The following is a 16,854-nucleotide window of genomic DNA, read 5'->3' as shown; positions in this document are numbered from 1 at the left end:
GTTTCTTTATTTTAATGAAAATAGAGGCATTGTAGAATAACGGTTCAGACACAGGCCTTGATATAACCTTGTGAGGGTGATGGCCTCTCCCAGCCGTGGTTCCTCACCTGTGAAGGGTAAGGACGGGAGCACCTGCCTCAGGCGGCGAGAAAGCATGGCCCTCAGTAGACGGGGGTGGCTGCCGTCAGGTTCACAGCTTACCTCTCCCGATTTTAGATGAGGAAACTGCAGCCCGAAGAGTCCCATGGGGGTTTCTGGCACAATCCCTCTTGTTTTAGTGGGTACTGTGTTAATACTGATTCCTGGGATGGGTAAGTCCTTCTTCTCCACATAACGAAAATAAGTAACTTTAATTTTATACACTGTCAGTTACTTTAACCATTTTCAAAGTAAAAACTGTCAGTACAGCGAAGGAAAAAATCAGCAAAACTACAGGTTGGGAAAAAATATTTTCCAAACCTTATATCTAATAATATCTTAGTATCTAAAATAGAAAAAAAAAAACCTACTAAAAACAACCTACTAAACCCAACTAAAAAACAACCCTACTAAAAATGGGCAAAGGACTTGAATAGATATTTTTCCAGAGAAGCCAAACAAATGGCCAATTGATGTATGAAAAAATGCTCAACATCACTAAGCACCAGAGAAATGCAAATTAAAACCCCAATGAGACATCATCTCATCTCACTCCAGGTAGAATGGCTGTTACCAAGAGGACAAAAGAGAGCAAGTGTTGGTGAGGATGTGGAAAAAAGGGACCCTGTGTGCTGTTGGGGGGAATGTAAATTAGTACAACTATTGTGGAAATTCCTCAGAATTCACAGGACTACCATGTGCTCCAGCAACCCCATTTCTGGGTGTATATCCAAAGGGCATGAAATCAGAAGCTCAAAGAGACATCTGGACCCCCATGTTCATTGCAGCGTTGTTCACAGTTCCCGAGATATGGAAAAAACCTAAATATGTGTTGGTGTTTAAGGAAAATGTGGTGTGTATACGCAACTGAATATTACTCAGCTATGAAAATGAAGGGAATCCTGTCATTTGTGACAACAGGGATGAACCCAAAGTCATTATGTTAAGTGAAACAAGCCAGGCACAGAATGACAGATACTGCCTGTCACTTATATGTGGAATCTAAAAAAGTCAAAACTCATGGAAACAGAGTAGGACGGTGGTTGCCAGGGGCTGGGGGAATGCAGACTGCAGCGATGCTGATGAAAGGTGTGACTTCCCGTTACGAGGTGAACTTCAGAAGTTCTAATATACAACACGGTGGCTATAGTGAATATTATACAGCACGGTGGCTACAGTTAACATTATACAGCACGGTGGCTATAGTGAGTATTATACAGCACGGTGGCTATAGTGAATATTATACAGCACGGTGGCTATAGTGAGTATTATACAGTACGGTGGCTATAGTGAATATTACACAGCACGGTGGCTATAGTGAATATTATACAGCACGGTGGCTATAGTGAATATTATACAGCACGGTGGCTATAGTGAGTATTATACAGCACGGTGGCTATAGTGAATATTATACAGCACGGTGGCTAGAGTTAACATTATACAGCATGGTGGCTATAGTGAATATTATACAGCACAGTGAGTATCATTAATATTATAACTTGAAATTTACAAACAGAGTAGACCTTAGGCGTCTGTATCTCCAAAAAAAAGGATAATTATATGAGGTGATATGAAGGGGGTGGCCTGCCCCTCCACACCTGTGGGCGTTTCTCGTTAGGTGGAACGAGAGACTTGAGAAAAGAAATGAGACACAGAGTCAAAGTATAGAGAAAGAAAAAGTGGGCCCAGGGGACCGGCGCTCAGCTTACAGAGGACCCACGTCGGCACTGGTCTCTGAGTTCCCTTTGTATTTATTGATAATTATTTTTACCATCTTAAAGATAAGGGAGTGGCAGGACAATAGGATCATCGAAGGGAGAAAATTAGCAGTGAGACATATGGATAAAGATCTCTGTGACATTGTAAGTTCAAAGGAAAATGCTGTGCCTTGATATGCATATGCAGACATCTCCACAAACCTTTTAGCAGCATTGCGCCAGCAAGTCTCGACAGCAAGTCCCACCTTATGCCGTAAGGTGGTTTTCTCCTGTCTCAGTAAACAGAGCATATAATCGGGTCTCACACCTAGATGTTCCATTGCCCAGGGATGGGCAGGATTTTTAACCAGCAAGCTGCCTTCAGGCACTTGTTTAACAAAGACACATCCTGCACAGCCCAAAATCCATTAAACCTTGAGTCACCACAGCACATGTCTCTTGCAAGGACAAGGTTGGGCGTAGGGTCACAGATTAACAGCATCTCAAATACAGAACCAAATAGAGTCTCTTATGTCTACTTCTTTCTATATAGACACAGTAACAGGCTGATCTCTCTTTCTTTTCCCCACAGTGATAGATGTGTATTAATTTGATTGTGTCATCAGTTCACAAAATATATCAAATCATCACATTGTACACCTTAAATATATACGGTTTTGTTTTTTTTTTTAATTCATCAATCATACTTCAGTAAATTGGGGGGGAAAAACAAAATCCATAAAAATTTTAAAATTTTCATTATAAAAGTAGTATATGCTTATTGGGGAAATCTTTTGAACAGCACAAAGCTAAAATACAAACAGGGCCAGACGTGCAGTGGCTCATGCCTGTAATCCCAGCACTTTGGGAGGCCGAAGTGGGAGGATCACTTGAGGTCAGGAGTTCGAGACCAGCCGGGCCAACATGGCGAAACCCCATCCCTACTAAAAATACAAAAATTAAATGGACGTGGTGGTGCACACCTGTAATCCCAGCTACCCGGGAGGCTGAGGCGGAAAAGTCACTTGAACCTGGGAGCTGGAGGTTGCTGTGAGCCGAGATCGTGCCACTGTACTCCAGCCTGGGTGACAGAGTTAGACTCTATCTCAGAATAAATAAATAAAATACAAATGGAAGTCCCTTCTCTGATCCCAGGCTTCTGTCCTACATGCATAGGGTAGCAGCTCCACTGGTGTGGCCCCCAGTGATGTGTGTGGGGTGTGCGTGAGTAGGGGGTTGTGTGCACTGAGAAGATGGTGCCCGGGGGCTGCTGTGTCCATTCTGTGATCTCACCAGACAGGAGGTCCGGACGTGGGCCGCTGTGTGCAGTCACTGCTGTCTGTTGTTTCCAGAGGCTACGGGCGCACCTACTTCAGCTGCACGTCTGCCCACACCAGCACCGGCGACGGCACGGCCATGATCACCAGGGCAGGCCTTCCTTGCCAGGACCTAGAGTTCGTTCAGTTCCACCCCACAGGTAGGGCAGGACACCTTGCCCGGCAGGTGTTCAGCTCATGTGTGTCTTGTAAGCGTGTGGTGCCTACTCATTGCTCCTCCATGGTTTTATGTAATAACATGGTGTTGAAGATCAGCTTCCTCAGCTCTCAGGTCCTCACTTCAATGTCCTTTCCTTAAGGAGACTTTTCCCACACTCTCCTTCCCCTAAGGCAGTTTGGGCCAGCGTTTTATGCATTTCTGAAGAGCCCTAAACCCTGCCTTGATCATACTTGTGCCAGCAGTAAAGCAGGGATTGAGGCCAGGCGCGGTGGCTCATGCCTGGAATCCCAGCACTTTGGGAGGCCAAGGCAGGCAGATCACCTGAGGTCAGGAGTTCAAGACCAGCCCGACCAACATGGTGAAACCTCATGTCTACTGAAAATACAAAAATCAGCATGGTGTGGTGGCATGTACCTATAATCCCAGCTACTTGGGAGGCTGAGGTGGGAGGAATGTTTCAACCTGGGAGGCAGAGGTTGCAGTGAGCCGAGGTCGCACCCCTGCACTCCAGCCTGGGCAACAGAGTAGACTCCATCTCAAAAAAAAAAAAAAAAAAGTAAAGCAGGGATTGTTCAGTGTCCCTCTTCGCAACGAGGTCGTCAGCTCCTCGGGCAGGCAGGTCTTCTCATTAGCTGGGGTGGCCCATGCCCAGCACGTGGCAGGGTCTCCATCAGGGTTTGCTGAGTGAGCGTTCTGAGAGCTGGGAGAATGCCGTGGAACCCAGAAGCAGCACGGGCAGATTTCGGCTTTGTAGGGAACACGGAGCTTCCGCGATAATGCGGTGTAAAGTTAGGGCACAGCCGTGACAGAACCCCGTGTGACGTTCGGACGTTGGGGCTCCGCCCACACGACCACTGAGGGAGCTTGTTGTGGGGAAGATGCGCTCATCTCGGGGACGTCTGACGGTTGAGCTTACGAATGTGCAGTTTGGAGACATTAACACAGAAATGACAGTTGAAGTCTTGAGTTTGGGGGAGGTTCTTCAGAATGAGTCAGAGAGAGCCGGGCGCGGTGGCTCACGCCTGTAATCCCAGCACTTTGGGAGGCCGAGGTGGGCGGATCACAAGGTCAGGAGATCGAGACCACGGTGAAACCCCGTCTCTACTAAAAAAAAAAAAATACAAAAAATTAGCCAGGCGCGGTTGTGGGCGCCTGTAGTCCCAGCTACTCGGGAGGCTGAGGCAGGAGAATGGCGTGAACCCGGGAGGCGGAGCTTGCAGTGAGCCGAGATCGCGCCACTGCACTCCAGCCTGGCTGACAGAGCGAGACTCCGTCTCAAAAAAAAAAAAAAAAAAGAATGAGTCAGAGAGAGACACACACATCTGCTTCTTGTTTGACTCGTCTTGGACTTCTCTGGGTTGCTTTTCTGACCTGTGGACGATGGAGACCCCTGAAGTGGTGCTAAAGAACCAGACCTGTGCCTTCTCTTTCTCTGTCAGTGTCAGCTTTCTGGTCCCTGGAAGGGATGAAAATAAGAAATGAATTTGTTGTAGGTTTTTTTTTTTTTAATTTGTTTAGAGACGGGGTCTTGCTCTATTCAGGCTGGAGTGCAGTGGAGCAGTCTTGGCTCACTGCAGCCTTTGTCTCCCAGGCTCAAAGGATCCTTCCACCTCAGCCTCCCAAACGGCTGGGACTACAGGCATGTGTTACCACGCCCGGCTAATTTTTGAGCGTTGTTTTGTTTTTGGTAGAGATGGGGTGTCACCGTTTTGCCCAGGCTGGTCTCAAACTCCAGGGCTTAGGCGATCCTCCTGCCTCAGCCCCTCAGAGTGCTGGGATTATAGCCATGAGCCACTGCACCTGGTCTGTTGTATTTTTTTATTACTTTTTTTAATCAATAGAATGTCACTGAGTCCCTGAATTCCCTCTGTAATTTGCTTAGAGCTCCACTTCTCATGCTTTGTCTTCAATATGTGAGAAGTAATCCACAGAAAAAAAGAGCATTGAAACTTAGAAAATCAAAAGACAGGCAAGATGCAAGAATCACATTCTCGTTTTAAAAGCAAGATTGCCCTTTTTGTATACTAATAAAAATTGTAGCTTTTGAAATACGTTTACTTTCGGGTTTTTGATCTCCTTTGTTAAAATTCGAGAGCTAGGCATGCCCTGTTTCTCATTGCCTTGAGGAGTCACAGAGCCGCTGTTTGGAGCACAGACCGCCAGACTGCCCAGGTTTGGGTTTGAGCTGTGTCCTCAACTGCATGACTGGATGTTACCAAGCGGTAATTTGCTGTCACTGAGAAAGCGGGTAGTACTACCCAGAGTTGTTGTAAGACTTAAATGAGTTATGTGGAAAGCAGCTAGAACTGCCCCTAGCAAGTGCAGTGTGAATATTAAGTAAAATAATCATTATTACTGTCCTTGCCACTGTTTGGGTAATTTAGATATGAATTCTCCAAGCTCGTATTCTTAACTAGTTACCACAGTATCATAGTGCAAAAGAATGTTCAAAAATTAAAACAAAATTTGAGGCATCCAGCGTACACTGGGCTGTAATCAGAGTATCGGCCAGAGGTCTGTGGGCTGGCCTTTCTCCTCACTGGGGACACTGCTCTGCCCCAACCTCTGCTGCAGCTGTCAGCCTCGTCAGTGCTTTTTGTTATCCAGACTTTCTACTGTGTCTTAACTGTTCTTTCTATTCAGTTTTGCATATAATGCCTTCTGCATATCTTTTTCCTCTCTCCCCCAAAAAAATCTTGAAAAAAAATAATGCATTTGAAATAGAGACCTAGCAATTGTTAGGTTATAAATGTTTGTGGTTTTTTGCAGGCATATATGGTGCCGGTTGTCTCATTACAGAAGGATGTCGTGGAGAGGGAGGCATTCTCATTAACAGTCAAGGCGAAAGGTTTATGGAGCGATACGCCCCCGTGGCGAAGGACCTGGCGTCTAGAGATGTGGTGTCTCGGTCGATGACTCTGGAGATCCGCGAAGGAAGGTCCGTGTGATTTACCACCAGCATTGTCTGAGTGGGCACACGGGCCGGGGTTGCTTCTGTGAGTTCCAGCACCGCTCGCCCTCACCTTCGTGTGCAGGCACACGTGCACAGCCACACGTGCACAGCCACCTCTCTCAGCTGCTGACAGGCGTCTGTTAGTCTGTGGTATTTTCTTAAAGACCTACATTTTAAAAATTTTAGCCAGTTTCTTTCTCAGATCTGTGGAACAGAATTTCTCTTAGTGTGGGTGAGTATGTGACAGAGTACGGGAATGAGAGACGCACACGCAACCTGAAGTCGGCACGTGAGCCTTGGGTGTTGTGTCTGATGCCCACAGGTGTTTTTCGGTAGCTTTCAAAGGGTGTGGGTTATCTGGCTTTCAGTTAAACAAGTTGCAGCTCTTTCATTTCTGACCCTGTTCTTTAATGTAATATCTGCTGGTATGGCCTTTAGAGGTTTTACATTTTTATATTTAAAAAAACAGAGAAGTCAGGCCGGGCGCGGTGGCTCACACCTGTAATCCCAGCACTTTGGGAGGCCGAGGCGGGCGGATCATGAGATCAGGAGATGGAGATCATCTTGGCTAACATGGTGAAACCCCGTCTCTACGAAAAATACAAAAAATTAGCCGGGCGTGATGCCAGGCGCCTGTAGTCTCAGCTACTAGGGAGACTGAGGCAGGAGAATGGCATGAACCCGGGAGGCAGAGCTTGCAGTGAGCCGAGATGGCGCCACTGCACTCCAGCCTTGGCGACAGAGCGAGACTCTCTCAAGGAAAAAAAAACAAACAAAAACAGAGAAGTCAAATGTTTTTCTGGAATATGGTGGCCGTCTGTACCCGTTGGTTCCACATGTGTGGTTTCAACCAGCTATGTATTGAAAGTAAAATTGCAACCTTACAAATATGCAGACTTTTTTTCCTCGTCATTGTTCCCTAAACAACAGTTTAACAACTATTTACGTAGTATTTACATTGTATTAGGTACTGTGAGTAATCTTGGAGTTGTTGTAAAGCTTAAATGTAAAACTTTAAATGAGGATGGTGTAAAGTATAGAGGAGGATGTGCATAGGTTATATATAAATACTCTTCCATTTTATATTAGGGACTTGAGCATCCACAGATTTTAGTATCCATGGGGGTCCTGGACCCAACCTGCCACAGATACGCAGGGACGATTGTGTTTGACATAGAGCCCTTTCTAATGCACTTACCAAGGACAGCCGCAGCAGGCTGTGATCCCTGAGACGAGTGTGAGTTCAGGGAGGGCAGAGTTTTTGTTCTGGGTCTCAGCTGTGTCCCAGCACCTAGGATTGTCCCTGGCACACAGTAGATGCTTAGAAAAGATTTGATGAGAGGGTGAGCATAAATGAGGGGAAATTTTCCTCAGTATCAAAACATATTGAAACTCACATGCTTCCAAGATGACGTATTCTGAGGTCTCCTGCCGTTGCCATTCTCTGCCTTATGTGATGGTGTTTGTTCGTCTTCCCAGAGGCCGTTCTCTGCCTTATGTGATGGTGTTTGTTCTGTCTTCCCAGGGCCGTTCTCTGCCTTATGTGATGGTGTTTGTTCTGTCTTCCCAGGGCCGTTCTCTGCCTTATGTGATGGTGTTTGTTCTGTCTTCCCAGGGCCGTTCTCTGCCTTATGTGATGGTGTTTGTTCGTCTTCCCAGGGCCGTTCTCTGCCTTATGTGATGGTGTTTGTTCTGTCTTCCCAGGGCCGTTATCTGCCTTATGTGATGGTGTTTGTTCTGTCTTCCCAGAGGCCGTTCTCTGCCTTATGTGATGGTGTTTGTTCTGTCTTCCCAGGGCCGTTCTCTGCCTTACGTGATGGTGTTTGTTCGTCTTCCCAGAGGCCGTTCTCTGCCTTATGTGATGGTGTTTGTTCGTCTTCCCAGAGGCCGTTCTCTGCCTTATGTGATGGTGTTTGTTCTGTCTTCCCAGAGGCTGTGGCCCTGAGAAAGATCACGTCTACCTGCAGCTGCACCACCTGCCTCCGGAGCAGCTGGCCACGCGCCTGCCCGGCATTTCAGAGACAGCCATGATCTTCGCTGGTGTGGACGTCACGAAGGAGCCGATCCCTGTCCTCCCCACCGTGCATTATAACATGGGCGGCGTTCCCACCAACTACAAGGGGCAGGTGATGGTGCTGGCTGCCCTCCCGCAGCTGGAGAGAAGGCTGGGACAACGGGGCCCACCTTGCAGTTGTCTCTTTAGATCGTAGAGGAAAAGACAGATGTTTTCTTCAAGAAAGTTCTGTCTTGTTTTCTAGATTGTACTTTGAATTTCTATTACTGGAGGATGGAGGGGGCTTAATAATTTATTCCTCCTTAGTAAATTGTCATAGATGCATCATTTGCAGCTTTTTCCATTTTATAATTACTTTCCTATATGATCTTGTGTTATTTCTAATGATCTTGTACATCGAGGGATCTTTCTAATTCCTACCTTTGAGTGGTTTGTGGTTCACACAGAGCTTGTCAGTCACTTAGGCTACTTGTTGGGCGAGGTGGGCGGCAGCTGTTACTTTCCCTGCATAGATGAAGAGGTGAACGGGGGGTAGAAGAGTCTGGAACATCAGTGTCACCTGCTGATGTTCCTCCACCTGCCGTGCTCCCGGGTCTGAGCCGGAGTGCAGGTGGTGAGGGCCTCGGGAACATGGGACACGGGGACAGTCACAGATGCCGACATTGGGGTCCTCTGCAGGTGGTGAGGGCCTTGGGAACATGGGACATGTGGACAGTCACAGATGCCGACATTGGGGGTCATCTGCAGGTGGTGAGGGCCTCGGGAACGTGGGACACAGGGACAGTCGCAGACGCTGACATTAGGGGTCCTCTGACCTGCTTGTAACAGCAGGTGCTCAGGGCAGAGGGAAATGGGGGGACATTCGGAAGCTTCCCTCTGAAGAAGAGGAGCTATGGTCCTTACCTCCCTCTTAGATATGGTCTTTCCTTCCCTTTTTTTCTTGGAGATTCAGTCTCGCTCTGTCGCTTAGGCTGGAGCACAATGGCGCAATCTCGGCTCACTGCAACCTCCGCCTCCCAGGTTCAAGCGATTCTTCTGCCTCAGCCTCCCGAGTAGCTGGGATTATAGGCACTCGCCGTCATGCCTCACTAATTTTTGTATTTTTAGTTGAGACGGGGTTTCACCATGTTAGCCAGGCAGGTCTCGAACCCCTGACCTCAGGTGATCCACCCGCCTCAACCTCCCAAAGTGCTGGGATTACAGGCGTGAGCCACCGCGCCTGGCCTACTTCCCTCTCTTTCTCTGGTCTGCAGCACAGACACCCTGCTGGGGGAGGTGGGCTGGTGGAGGTATGGGCACCTTGACATTTCACCTGAAATCTTCCTTTCTACAGGTCCTGAGGCACGTGAATGGCCAGGATCAGATTGTGCCCGGGCTGTACGCCTGTGGGGAGGCCGCCTGTGCCTCGGTACATGGTGCCAACCGGCTCGGGGCAAACTCCCTCTTGGACCTGGTCGTCTTTGGTCGGGCATGTGCCCTGAGCATCGAAGAGTCGTGCAGGCCTGGTAAGTGTTTTCTTCAGGAGCCAGACTGTTCGAGAAGGCGCAGGAGGTTACAGTTGTTTTTCTTTTTTTTGAGACAGGTCAGCCCAGGCTGGAGTGCCATGGCACAGTCATAGCCGCCTCAACCTCCCGGGCTCGAGCAGTCCTCAACACCTCCACCTGCAGAGTCCCAAGTAGCTGGGACTACAAATGTGCACCACCACACCTGGCTAATTTAAAAAAAAATTTTTTTTGTAGAAACAGGGTCTCACAATATTGCCCAGGCTGGTCTTGAACTCCTAGACCCAAGCAGTCCTTCTGCCTCAGCTTCCCAAAGTACTGGGATTACAGACATGAGCCACGGCACCCAGCCAGGTTACAAAGCCTCGATTTGTTACTGGAAATTTGCTTAGTGGTCATATAGAGGTAGTCTGGGTTTTTTCCCCTAGAAGTGATTAAACTGAGAAATCCGGAGGTTATATGGTGGTAATGTTGAGACTAGATAGAGGCTGGTTGGGGATCTTAACAGTTAAGGTGACATTTTTGGGGTTACATTTTTTTTTTTTAATTATTTTTTAGTCATTATGTTCTGCTTAGAAAAAGCACAATTAGGGGCCCGGTGCGGTAGCTCAAGCCTGTAATCCCAGCACTTTGGGAGGCTGAGACGGGCGGATCACGAGGTCGAGAGATTGAGACCATCCTGGCTAACACGGTGAAACCCCGTCTCTACTAAAAAAAATACAAAAAACTAGCCGGGCGAGGTGGCGGGCGCCTGTAGTCCCAGCTACTCGGGAGGCTGAGGCAGGAGAATGGTGTAAACCCGGGAGGCGGGGCTTGCAGTGAGCTGAGATCCGGCCACTGCGCTCCAGCCTGGGTGACAGAGCGAGACTCCGTCTCAAAAAAAAAGAAAAAAGAAAAAGCACTATTAGGAAGTTGTTATTTTTAGGGGAAGTTCATTACATATTACTTGCCTGATAAAAATCACTTATTTGCAATGAAATTTTTTAAATAGTTGGTGTGAATGAATATGTAACATGTACTTAGAAAAATAATTTAGGCCATTCTAAAAACAAAGTACAGCTAGCCTCTATTAGAGGAGAAGGGATGACTTACAGTGAACAGAATTCCCACTCTCTATGGACAGATTGGATTTCACTTGCTGGTTTTCTTTTCATGATAGCGTCAAATAATGTGTAGGAGAAGAAATACCATGTGTGGGAGTGTGAGTCTCATGTGCACTAAGAACGGGACAGTTAGCATCACTCTCACCTCCAGAGATCTTCACGGTGGTTATCCAGCCTCATGTGCTCAGAACAGTGTGAGGTGGATGAAGCACCGGTGGATGTTTGTGTGGCAAGGATGGTGGGACCCCAGGCCCACATTCTTCCCATTACCTTTCTCTGGTGTTAACTGTTTGGCATCCTTTCTGCTGTTTTAATAGAACAGGTGCTTTTTGTGTGGATTCAAGTGAAATAAAAACTAGGACTGCTGTAACTTATAAACATGCCCGCTTTTATATCTGTAGTTAGAAAGGTACGGAGAGTATTAAAAAGGTAGCTTACTTCAGACACTCTGTCTCTGGATCTGACCACAGCTCGGGAGGCCAGCACATGCAGAGCTGGCGTCTTACCCCAAGTCGCTGCTGACCATGGGCGAAGGCGGAGTTCAGGTCCATTGCTTCTGACGCCACAGGTTGTGATTGTCTCACTCCATAGCCCTGCACTTTGTAGCAGTGAGGACTGATACCACTTCTCTAAGAGCAATGTAGAAATTTTGAGCTTCTTTTTCTCTGAAAATGCAAAAAAAGAACATTTTGTAAGAATACCCTATACTTGGCCGGGCGCGGTGGCTCAAGCCTGTAATCCCAGCACTTTGGGAGGCCGAGACGGGCGGATCACGAGGTCAGGAGATCGAGACCATCCTGGCTAACACAGTGAAACCCTGTCTCTACTAAAATACAAAAAAAAAAATTAGCCCGGCAAGGTGGCGGGCGCCTGTACTCCCAGCTACTTGGGAGGCTGAGGCAGGAGAATGGCGTGAACCCAGGAGGCGGGGCTTGCAGTGAGCTGAGATCCGGCCACTGCACTCCAGCCTGGGTGACAGAGCAAGACTCGGTCTCAAAAAAAAAAAAAAAAAAAGAATACCCTATACTTTACATCTGAGAAACCGCTCACGCATGCAGCATCTCACGCAGAATGCTGTGGAGTCAGACTCAAAAGGCTGCACACCTGTGGCTCTCTTAATACAACATTCTGGAAAAGGCACATCTAGGGAAGAAAAGGGATTGGTGGTTGCCAGGGGCTGTTTCCTGATACGGACACAGCTCTCTGTGTACTAAAATTTGAAAAACTACACTAAAAATGGTGAGTTTATTTTACTGTATCTTTGTGCTTTAATTTTTTTAAATGAAAAGGAAAGAAAAAATGCTTGTAGCATCACCACTTCTCCCCCACTCCCCAAAAAAAAGAATACATACATATATATATTTTTTAGAGATAGTCTCCCTCTGTCGCCCAGGCTGGAGTGCAGTGGTACGATTAGGTGCACGCCACCACACATGGCTAATTTTAAAAATATTTTGTAGGGACAGGGTCTCCCTTTGTTGCCCAAGATGGTCTTGAACTCCTGGCCTCAAGTGATCCTCCTGTCTCAGCCTCCCAAAGTGGTTACATGCATCTATACATGTGTTAAAGTTGGTAGAACTGAGTGAGGCTGGGTGCAGTGGCTTATGCCTATAATCCCACCACTTTGGGAGGCCGAGGCAGGCAGATTGCTTGAGCTCAGGAGTTCAAGACCAGCTTGGGCAAGGTGGTAAAGCCCCGTCTCTACAAAAAATACAAAAATTAGCTGGGCATGGTGGCTCACACCAGTGTAGCCCTAGCTACTTGGGAGGCTGAGGTGGGAGGATTGCTGGAGCCTGGAAGGCGGAGGTTGCAGTGAGCTGAGATCACACCACTGCATCCAGCCTGAGCAACAGAGGGAGGAGACACTGTCTCAAAGAAAAGAAAAAAGAAATTGTACAACGGTCCACTGAAAGAAAAAAGTCAATTTTACTGAATGACCAATTTTTAAAGCATTATAATCAAAAGGAAAAGAAACACCAGCAATCCTAGAAGCATTTGAGCAGGCCTTCAAGAGACCCACACCCTGGTCCCCTGGGGAGGTGGTGGGCGGGGCAGGGCCTGTTTGACTCCTGCATTTCATACCTCCTACCTTCTGCATGTATTACCTGTTGAAGAAAATATATATAATGTTATTTTAAAAACTTTAAAATTTTTTTGAAGACATCTTAGAAACACAAGAGTTGCAAATCTTGGCTGTGCACAGTGGCTCACACATGTGATCCCAGCACTTTGGGAGGCCGAGACAGGTGGCTCACCTGAGGTCAGGAGTTTGAGACCAGCCTGGCCAACATGGTGAAACCCCATCTCTACTGAAAATACAAAAATTAGCCAGGTATGGTGGCATACTCCTGTAGTCCCAGCTACTCTGGAGGCTGAGGCATAAGGATTGCTTGAACCAGGAGGTGGAGGTTACAGTGAGCCGAGATGGTGTCAGTGCACTCCAACTTGGGCTACAGAGCAAAATTCCATCTCAAAAAAAAAAAAAAAAAATTGCAAATCTTGAAGTGTAGGTGAGAGCACACAAGAGTCCAAATCAGCAGGTGACTTTCAAGCACACAGCAGCTACCTTCCTTCCCCTTATGCGAAGGACGGTGGGGTGGCCGGCCCCTCAGGACCACCATCTAGGAGGTGTTTGTTTTTTCCCTTAGTGGAGTGACGTTTATATACACTTAACGTATATAAATTTGTATACATTTAATTTTTTTTTTAAAACAGGGTCTCGCTCTTGCCCAGACTGGAGTGCAGTGGCGCAATCTCGGCTCACTGCAACCTCTACCTTTCGGGTTCAAGCAGTTCTCATGCCTCAGCCTCCCGAGTAGCTGGGATTATAGGCGCACACCACCATACCCCGATAATTTTTGTGTTTTTAGTAGAAACGAGGTTTTGCCACGTTGGCCAGGCTGCACTTGAACTCCTGACCTCAAGTGATCCACCTATCTCGGCCTCCTAAAGTGCTAGGATTACAGGCGAGAGCCACCACACCCGGCCTTCATTTAATTTTTTAATTTTAGAGATGATTTCTAGTTTATTCACTCTAAGATAAGTTAATGGATATCTACTGTGTGCCAACAATTTTGCCTTTATGTATGTTCTTTAAAATTGGCCCCAACTCAACAGATGGCCTCAGATGTAGGGTGGGCTGGCAGTGTGTTAGCTGAGGGGACTTTCACAGTTTCCAAGCTCCTTGAGCAGCTGTGCTATGTATTTTTGTGTCATTCTAAATCCATTTGGTTTTTTAAAATAGTTTTGAAAAGTTAAATTCTAACTTTTTTTTTGTTTTAGGAGATAAAGTCCCTCCAATTAAACCAAATGCTGGAGAAGAATCTGTCATGAATCTTGACAAATTGAGATTTGCTGACGGAAGCATAAGAACGTCAGAACTTCGACTCAGCATGCAGAAGGTAAGAGCCTGGACTTGCTCTGGAGTGAGCAGGCTGGCTGCATACCTGGCCCTGCACTGGTTTTATTTTTTAAAAAATAGATTTAGGGGGATGCAGGTGCAGTTTGTGTGGATGTACCATGAGGTGGTGGAGTCTGGGCTTTTCACGTCGCCCAAGTCGTGTATGTTGTACCCAGCAGGTAATTGCTCATCCCCACCCCTTCCGCTTTTTGGAGCCCCCAGTCTCTGTTAGTCCACTCTGTGTGGCCACGTGTACTCACCGTTCAGTTTCCACTTCCAAGTAAGAATGTGACACTTGACCTTGAGTCACTTCACTTAGGAGAGTGACCTGTTCCATCTGTGTGGCTGCAGAAGACATGATTGCGTTATTTTTGTATGGCTGAGTATTTCATGGTGTTTATGTACCACATTTTCTTTGTCCAGTCATCCGTTGATGGGCACTTAGGTTGATTCCATGACTTTGCTATTGTGACTAGTGCTGCGATAAACATACGAGGCTGCACCAGTATCGAGGTAAACAGCAGTAGGACGTACTCCTCACCGTATCAAGAATATGAAAGAGACCAGGAGGCCTGAACTATACAGAAGTGCACTTTTCCACATAGCAGGTCAGCAGGCTAGGGCAGAACTAGTGACTGCTTAGCATCCAGGACAGCCTTCTCCGGTTCACTCGTGTGTGCTTGGGCGTGACCTCCGTGCCCTGACCGTCGCAGGCTGTCATGGATGAGTCACAGCGTGGAGGAGAGGGAGCAGCAGGACCACTGGAGAAGCTCAGTCCCCAGCAGGGCAGCTTTCTCTTCGCAGGTTTCCTGGAGTTCAACATAATACTGGTGCTTACATCTCAGGCCCACATATTGATCATGTCATCATGCCTGACTTCCAGCAGCTTGGAAATGTCTTTAAGCTGGGCCTGTGGCTGCCCCTGAATATACTCAGAAGAGAGGGAGAGTGGGCAGCAGGTGGAAACTGATGTGTGCGGCCTGTGCTGCTGGGAGTCGGTCCAGTGGGACCGTCTGTGACGATGGAAATGTTCCGAGTGTTTGCCGTCCAGTATGGCAGCCATTAGCCACAGAGGGCTGTGGAGAACTTGATATATAGTCAGTCTGAGAAACTGAATTCCTCTAATAACAAGGATTCTTGTCCATGAATGAGATCTCTTGTCTACTATTTGCAAGAATTTCTGCGTATTTTCTAAAAAGAAGTCCATTGCTTTAGTCCTATTCTGAAAGGCATATGGTGTTAAGACACAAGAGAACAGGTTCCCTGCTGACATTTTCAGAGGCCTGTGCCCTTCGGTCTTGAAGTAAGATTGAGCTTGAGGGAGGCTTTCTGGAACGGTGAGAAGAATAGCGTGATTAAGGCACAGAAGGCTGAGTGATGCCTTGCAGTACTTTTGTAGGGTTGGAGGCCAGCTGTGAGAGAAGGAACCATTGCATTAGAGAATGGGAACATGCCTTAGGATACAGAAATGGCAAATCCGTGAGAAAGTTTGAAGTGAGAATACTAGAAACATTCTCACCAAACAAGGTGTGTCTTGGTGCCTGCTGTATCGCAGGCTCCGTGAGATGCTGGAGTCAGCACTGAACAAACAGCTTCCTGTGCTTGTGGAAGTGCGTTTCGTTGGGGGAAGGGATTTTTCTGCTGACTCTGGCTATTAATAGTAAGAATCAAAAAAAGAAATGAGGTAAATTGTTGGGAACAGGCCCCCAAACTGGCCATAAACAAAATCTCTGCAGCACCATGACATACTCATGATGGCCATGACGCCCACGCTGGAAGGTTGTGGGTTTTCCGGAATGAGGGCAAGGAACACCTGGCCCACCCAGGGTGGAAAACCGCTTAAGTGTTTCTTAAACCACAAACAATAGCATGAGCAATGTGTGCCTTAAGGACGTGTGCCTGCTGCAGATAACTAGCCAGACCCATCCCTTTGTTTCCCGTAAGGAATACTTTTAGTAAATCTTATGACTGGCTTGCTGTCAGTAAATATGTGGGTAAATCTCTGTTCAAGGCTCTCAGCTCTGAAGGCTGTGAGACCCCTGATATCCCGCTCCACAAGCTATTTTCTGTGTGTGTCTTTAATTCCTCTAGTGCTGCTGGGTTAGGGTCTCCACGATCGAGTTGGTCTCGGCAGTAAATATTGAAAAGGAATCGATACAATTGCTATTATTTACAGACATAATTTCCAAAAAATTCCCAGCGAATAAACTGAAAAACTAACAGAAACAAAACAAGAATGCAGTAAGGTGTCTGGATAAGAGATTTGTATCTAAAAATTAGTAGCTTTGCGATGTGCCAGCAGTAATCTGCTTAGACATCAGTAAATATCTCATTCACATTTCAAACAAAAAATTAAAAATGCCTTGAAATAATGTAACCAGAAATACAAGAAAGGATATGAAAACGTGGCTGCTAAAGGACATGAAAGAATGTAATACTAGATTCTGAGATGCAACTTTTTTCATTTGTTCTTCCTGAAAAACCATTAGGTTGATGTGCATTACAGTGTCATGATTATGTATGAGTCCAAGGAAAATCAGATGAAATGTC

The 16,854-nt window shown here is 46.8% G+C and overlaps 1 protein-coding gene across 1 annotated transcript in view; it reads left to right on the top strand.

The window, feature by feature from the left end:
* The window catches only part of LOC105468985 (succinate dehydrogenase complex flavoprotein subunit A), a 32,563-nt gene that overhangs the window by 10,203 nt on the left and 5,506 nt on the right, over positions 1 to 16,854 (top strand). The window contains exons 7-11 of the mRNA XM_071099171.1: positions 3,188 to 3,312; positions 6,102 to 6,270; positions 8,216 to 8,411; positions 9,633 to 9,804; positions 14,187 to 14,305. Of these exons, the coding sequence (XP_070955272.1) occupies positions 3,188 to 3,312; positions 6,102 to 6,270; positions 8,216 to 8,411; positions 9,633 to 9,804; positions 14,187 to 14,305 (781 nt within the window). The remainder of the gene's footprint in view (positions 1 to 3,187; positions 3,313 to 6,101; positions 6,271 to 8,215; positions 8,412 to 9,632; positions 9,805 to 14,186; positions 14,306 to 16,854) is intronic.

This window comes from Macaca nemestrina, chromosome 6 (assembly GCF_043159975.1).
Source record: "Macaca nemestrina isolate mMacNem1 chromosome 6, mMacNem.hap1, whole genome shotgun sequence".
NCBI classification, from domain to species: domain Eukaryota; kingdom Metazoa; phylum Chordata; class Mammalia; order Primates; family Cercopithecidae; genus Macaca; species Macaca nemestrina.
This window is presented reverse-complemented; position numbering and strand designations above follow the sequence as displayed.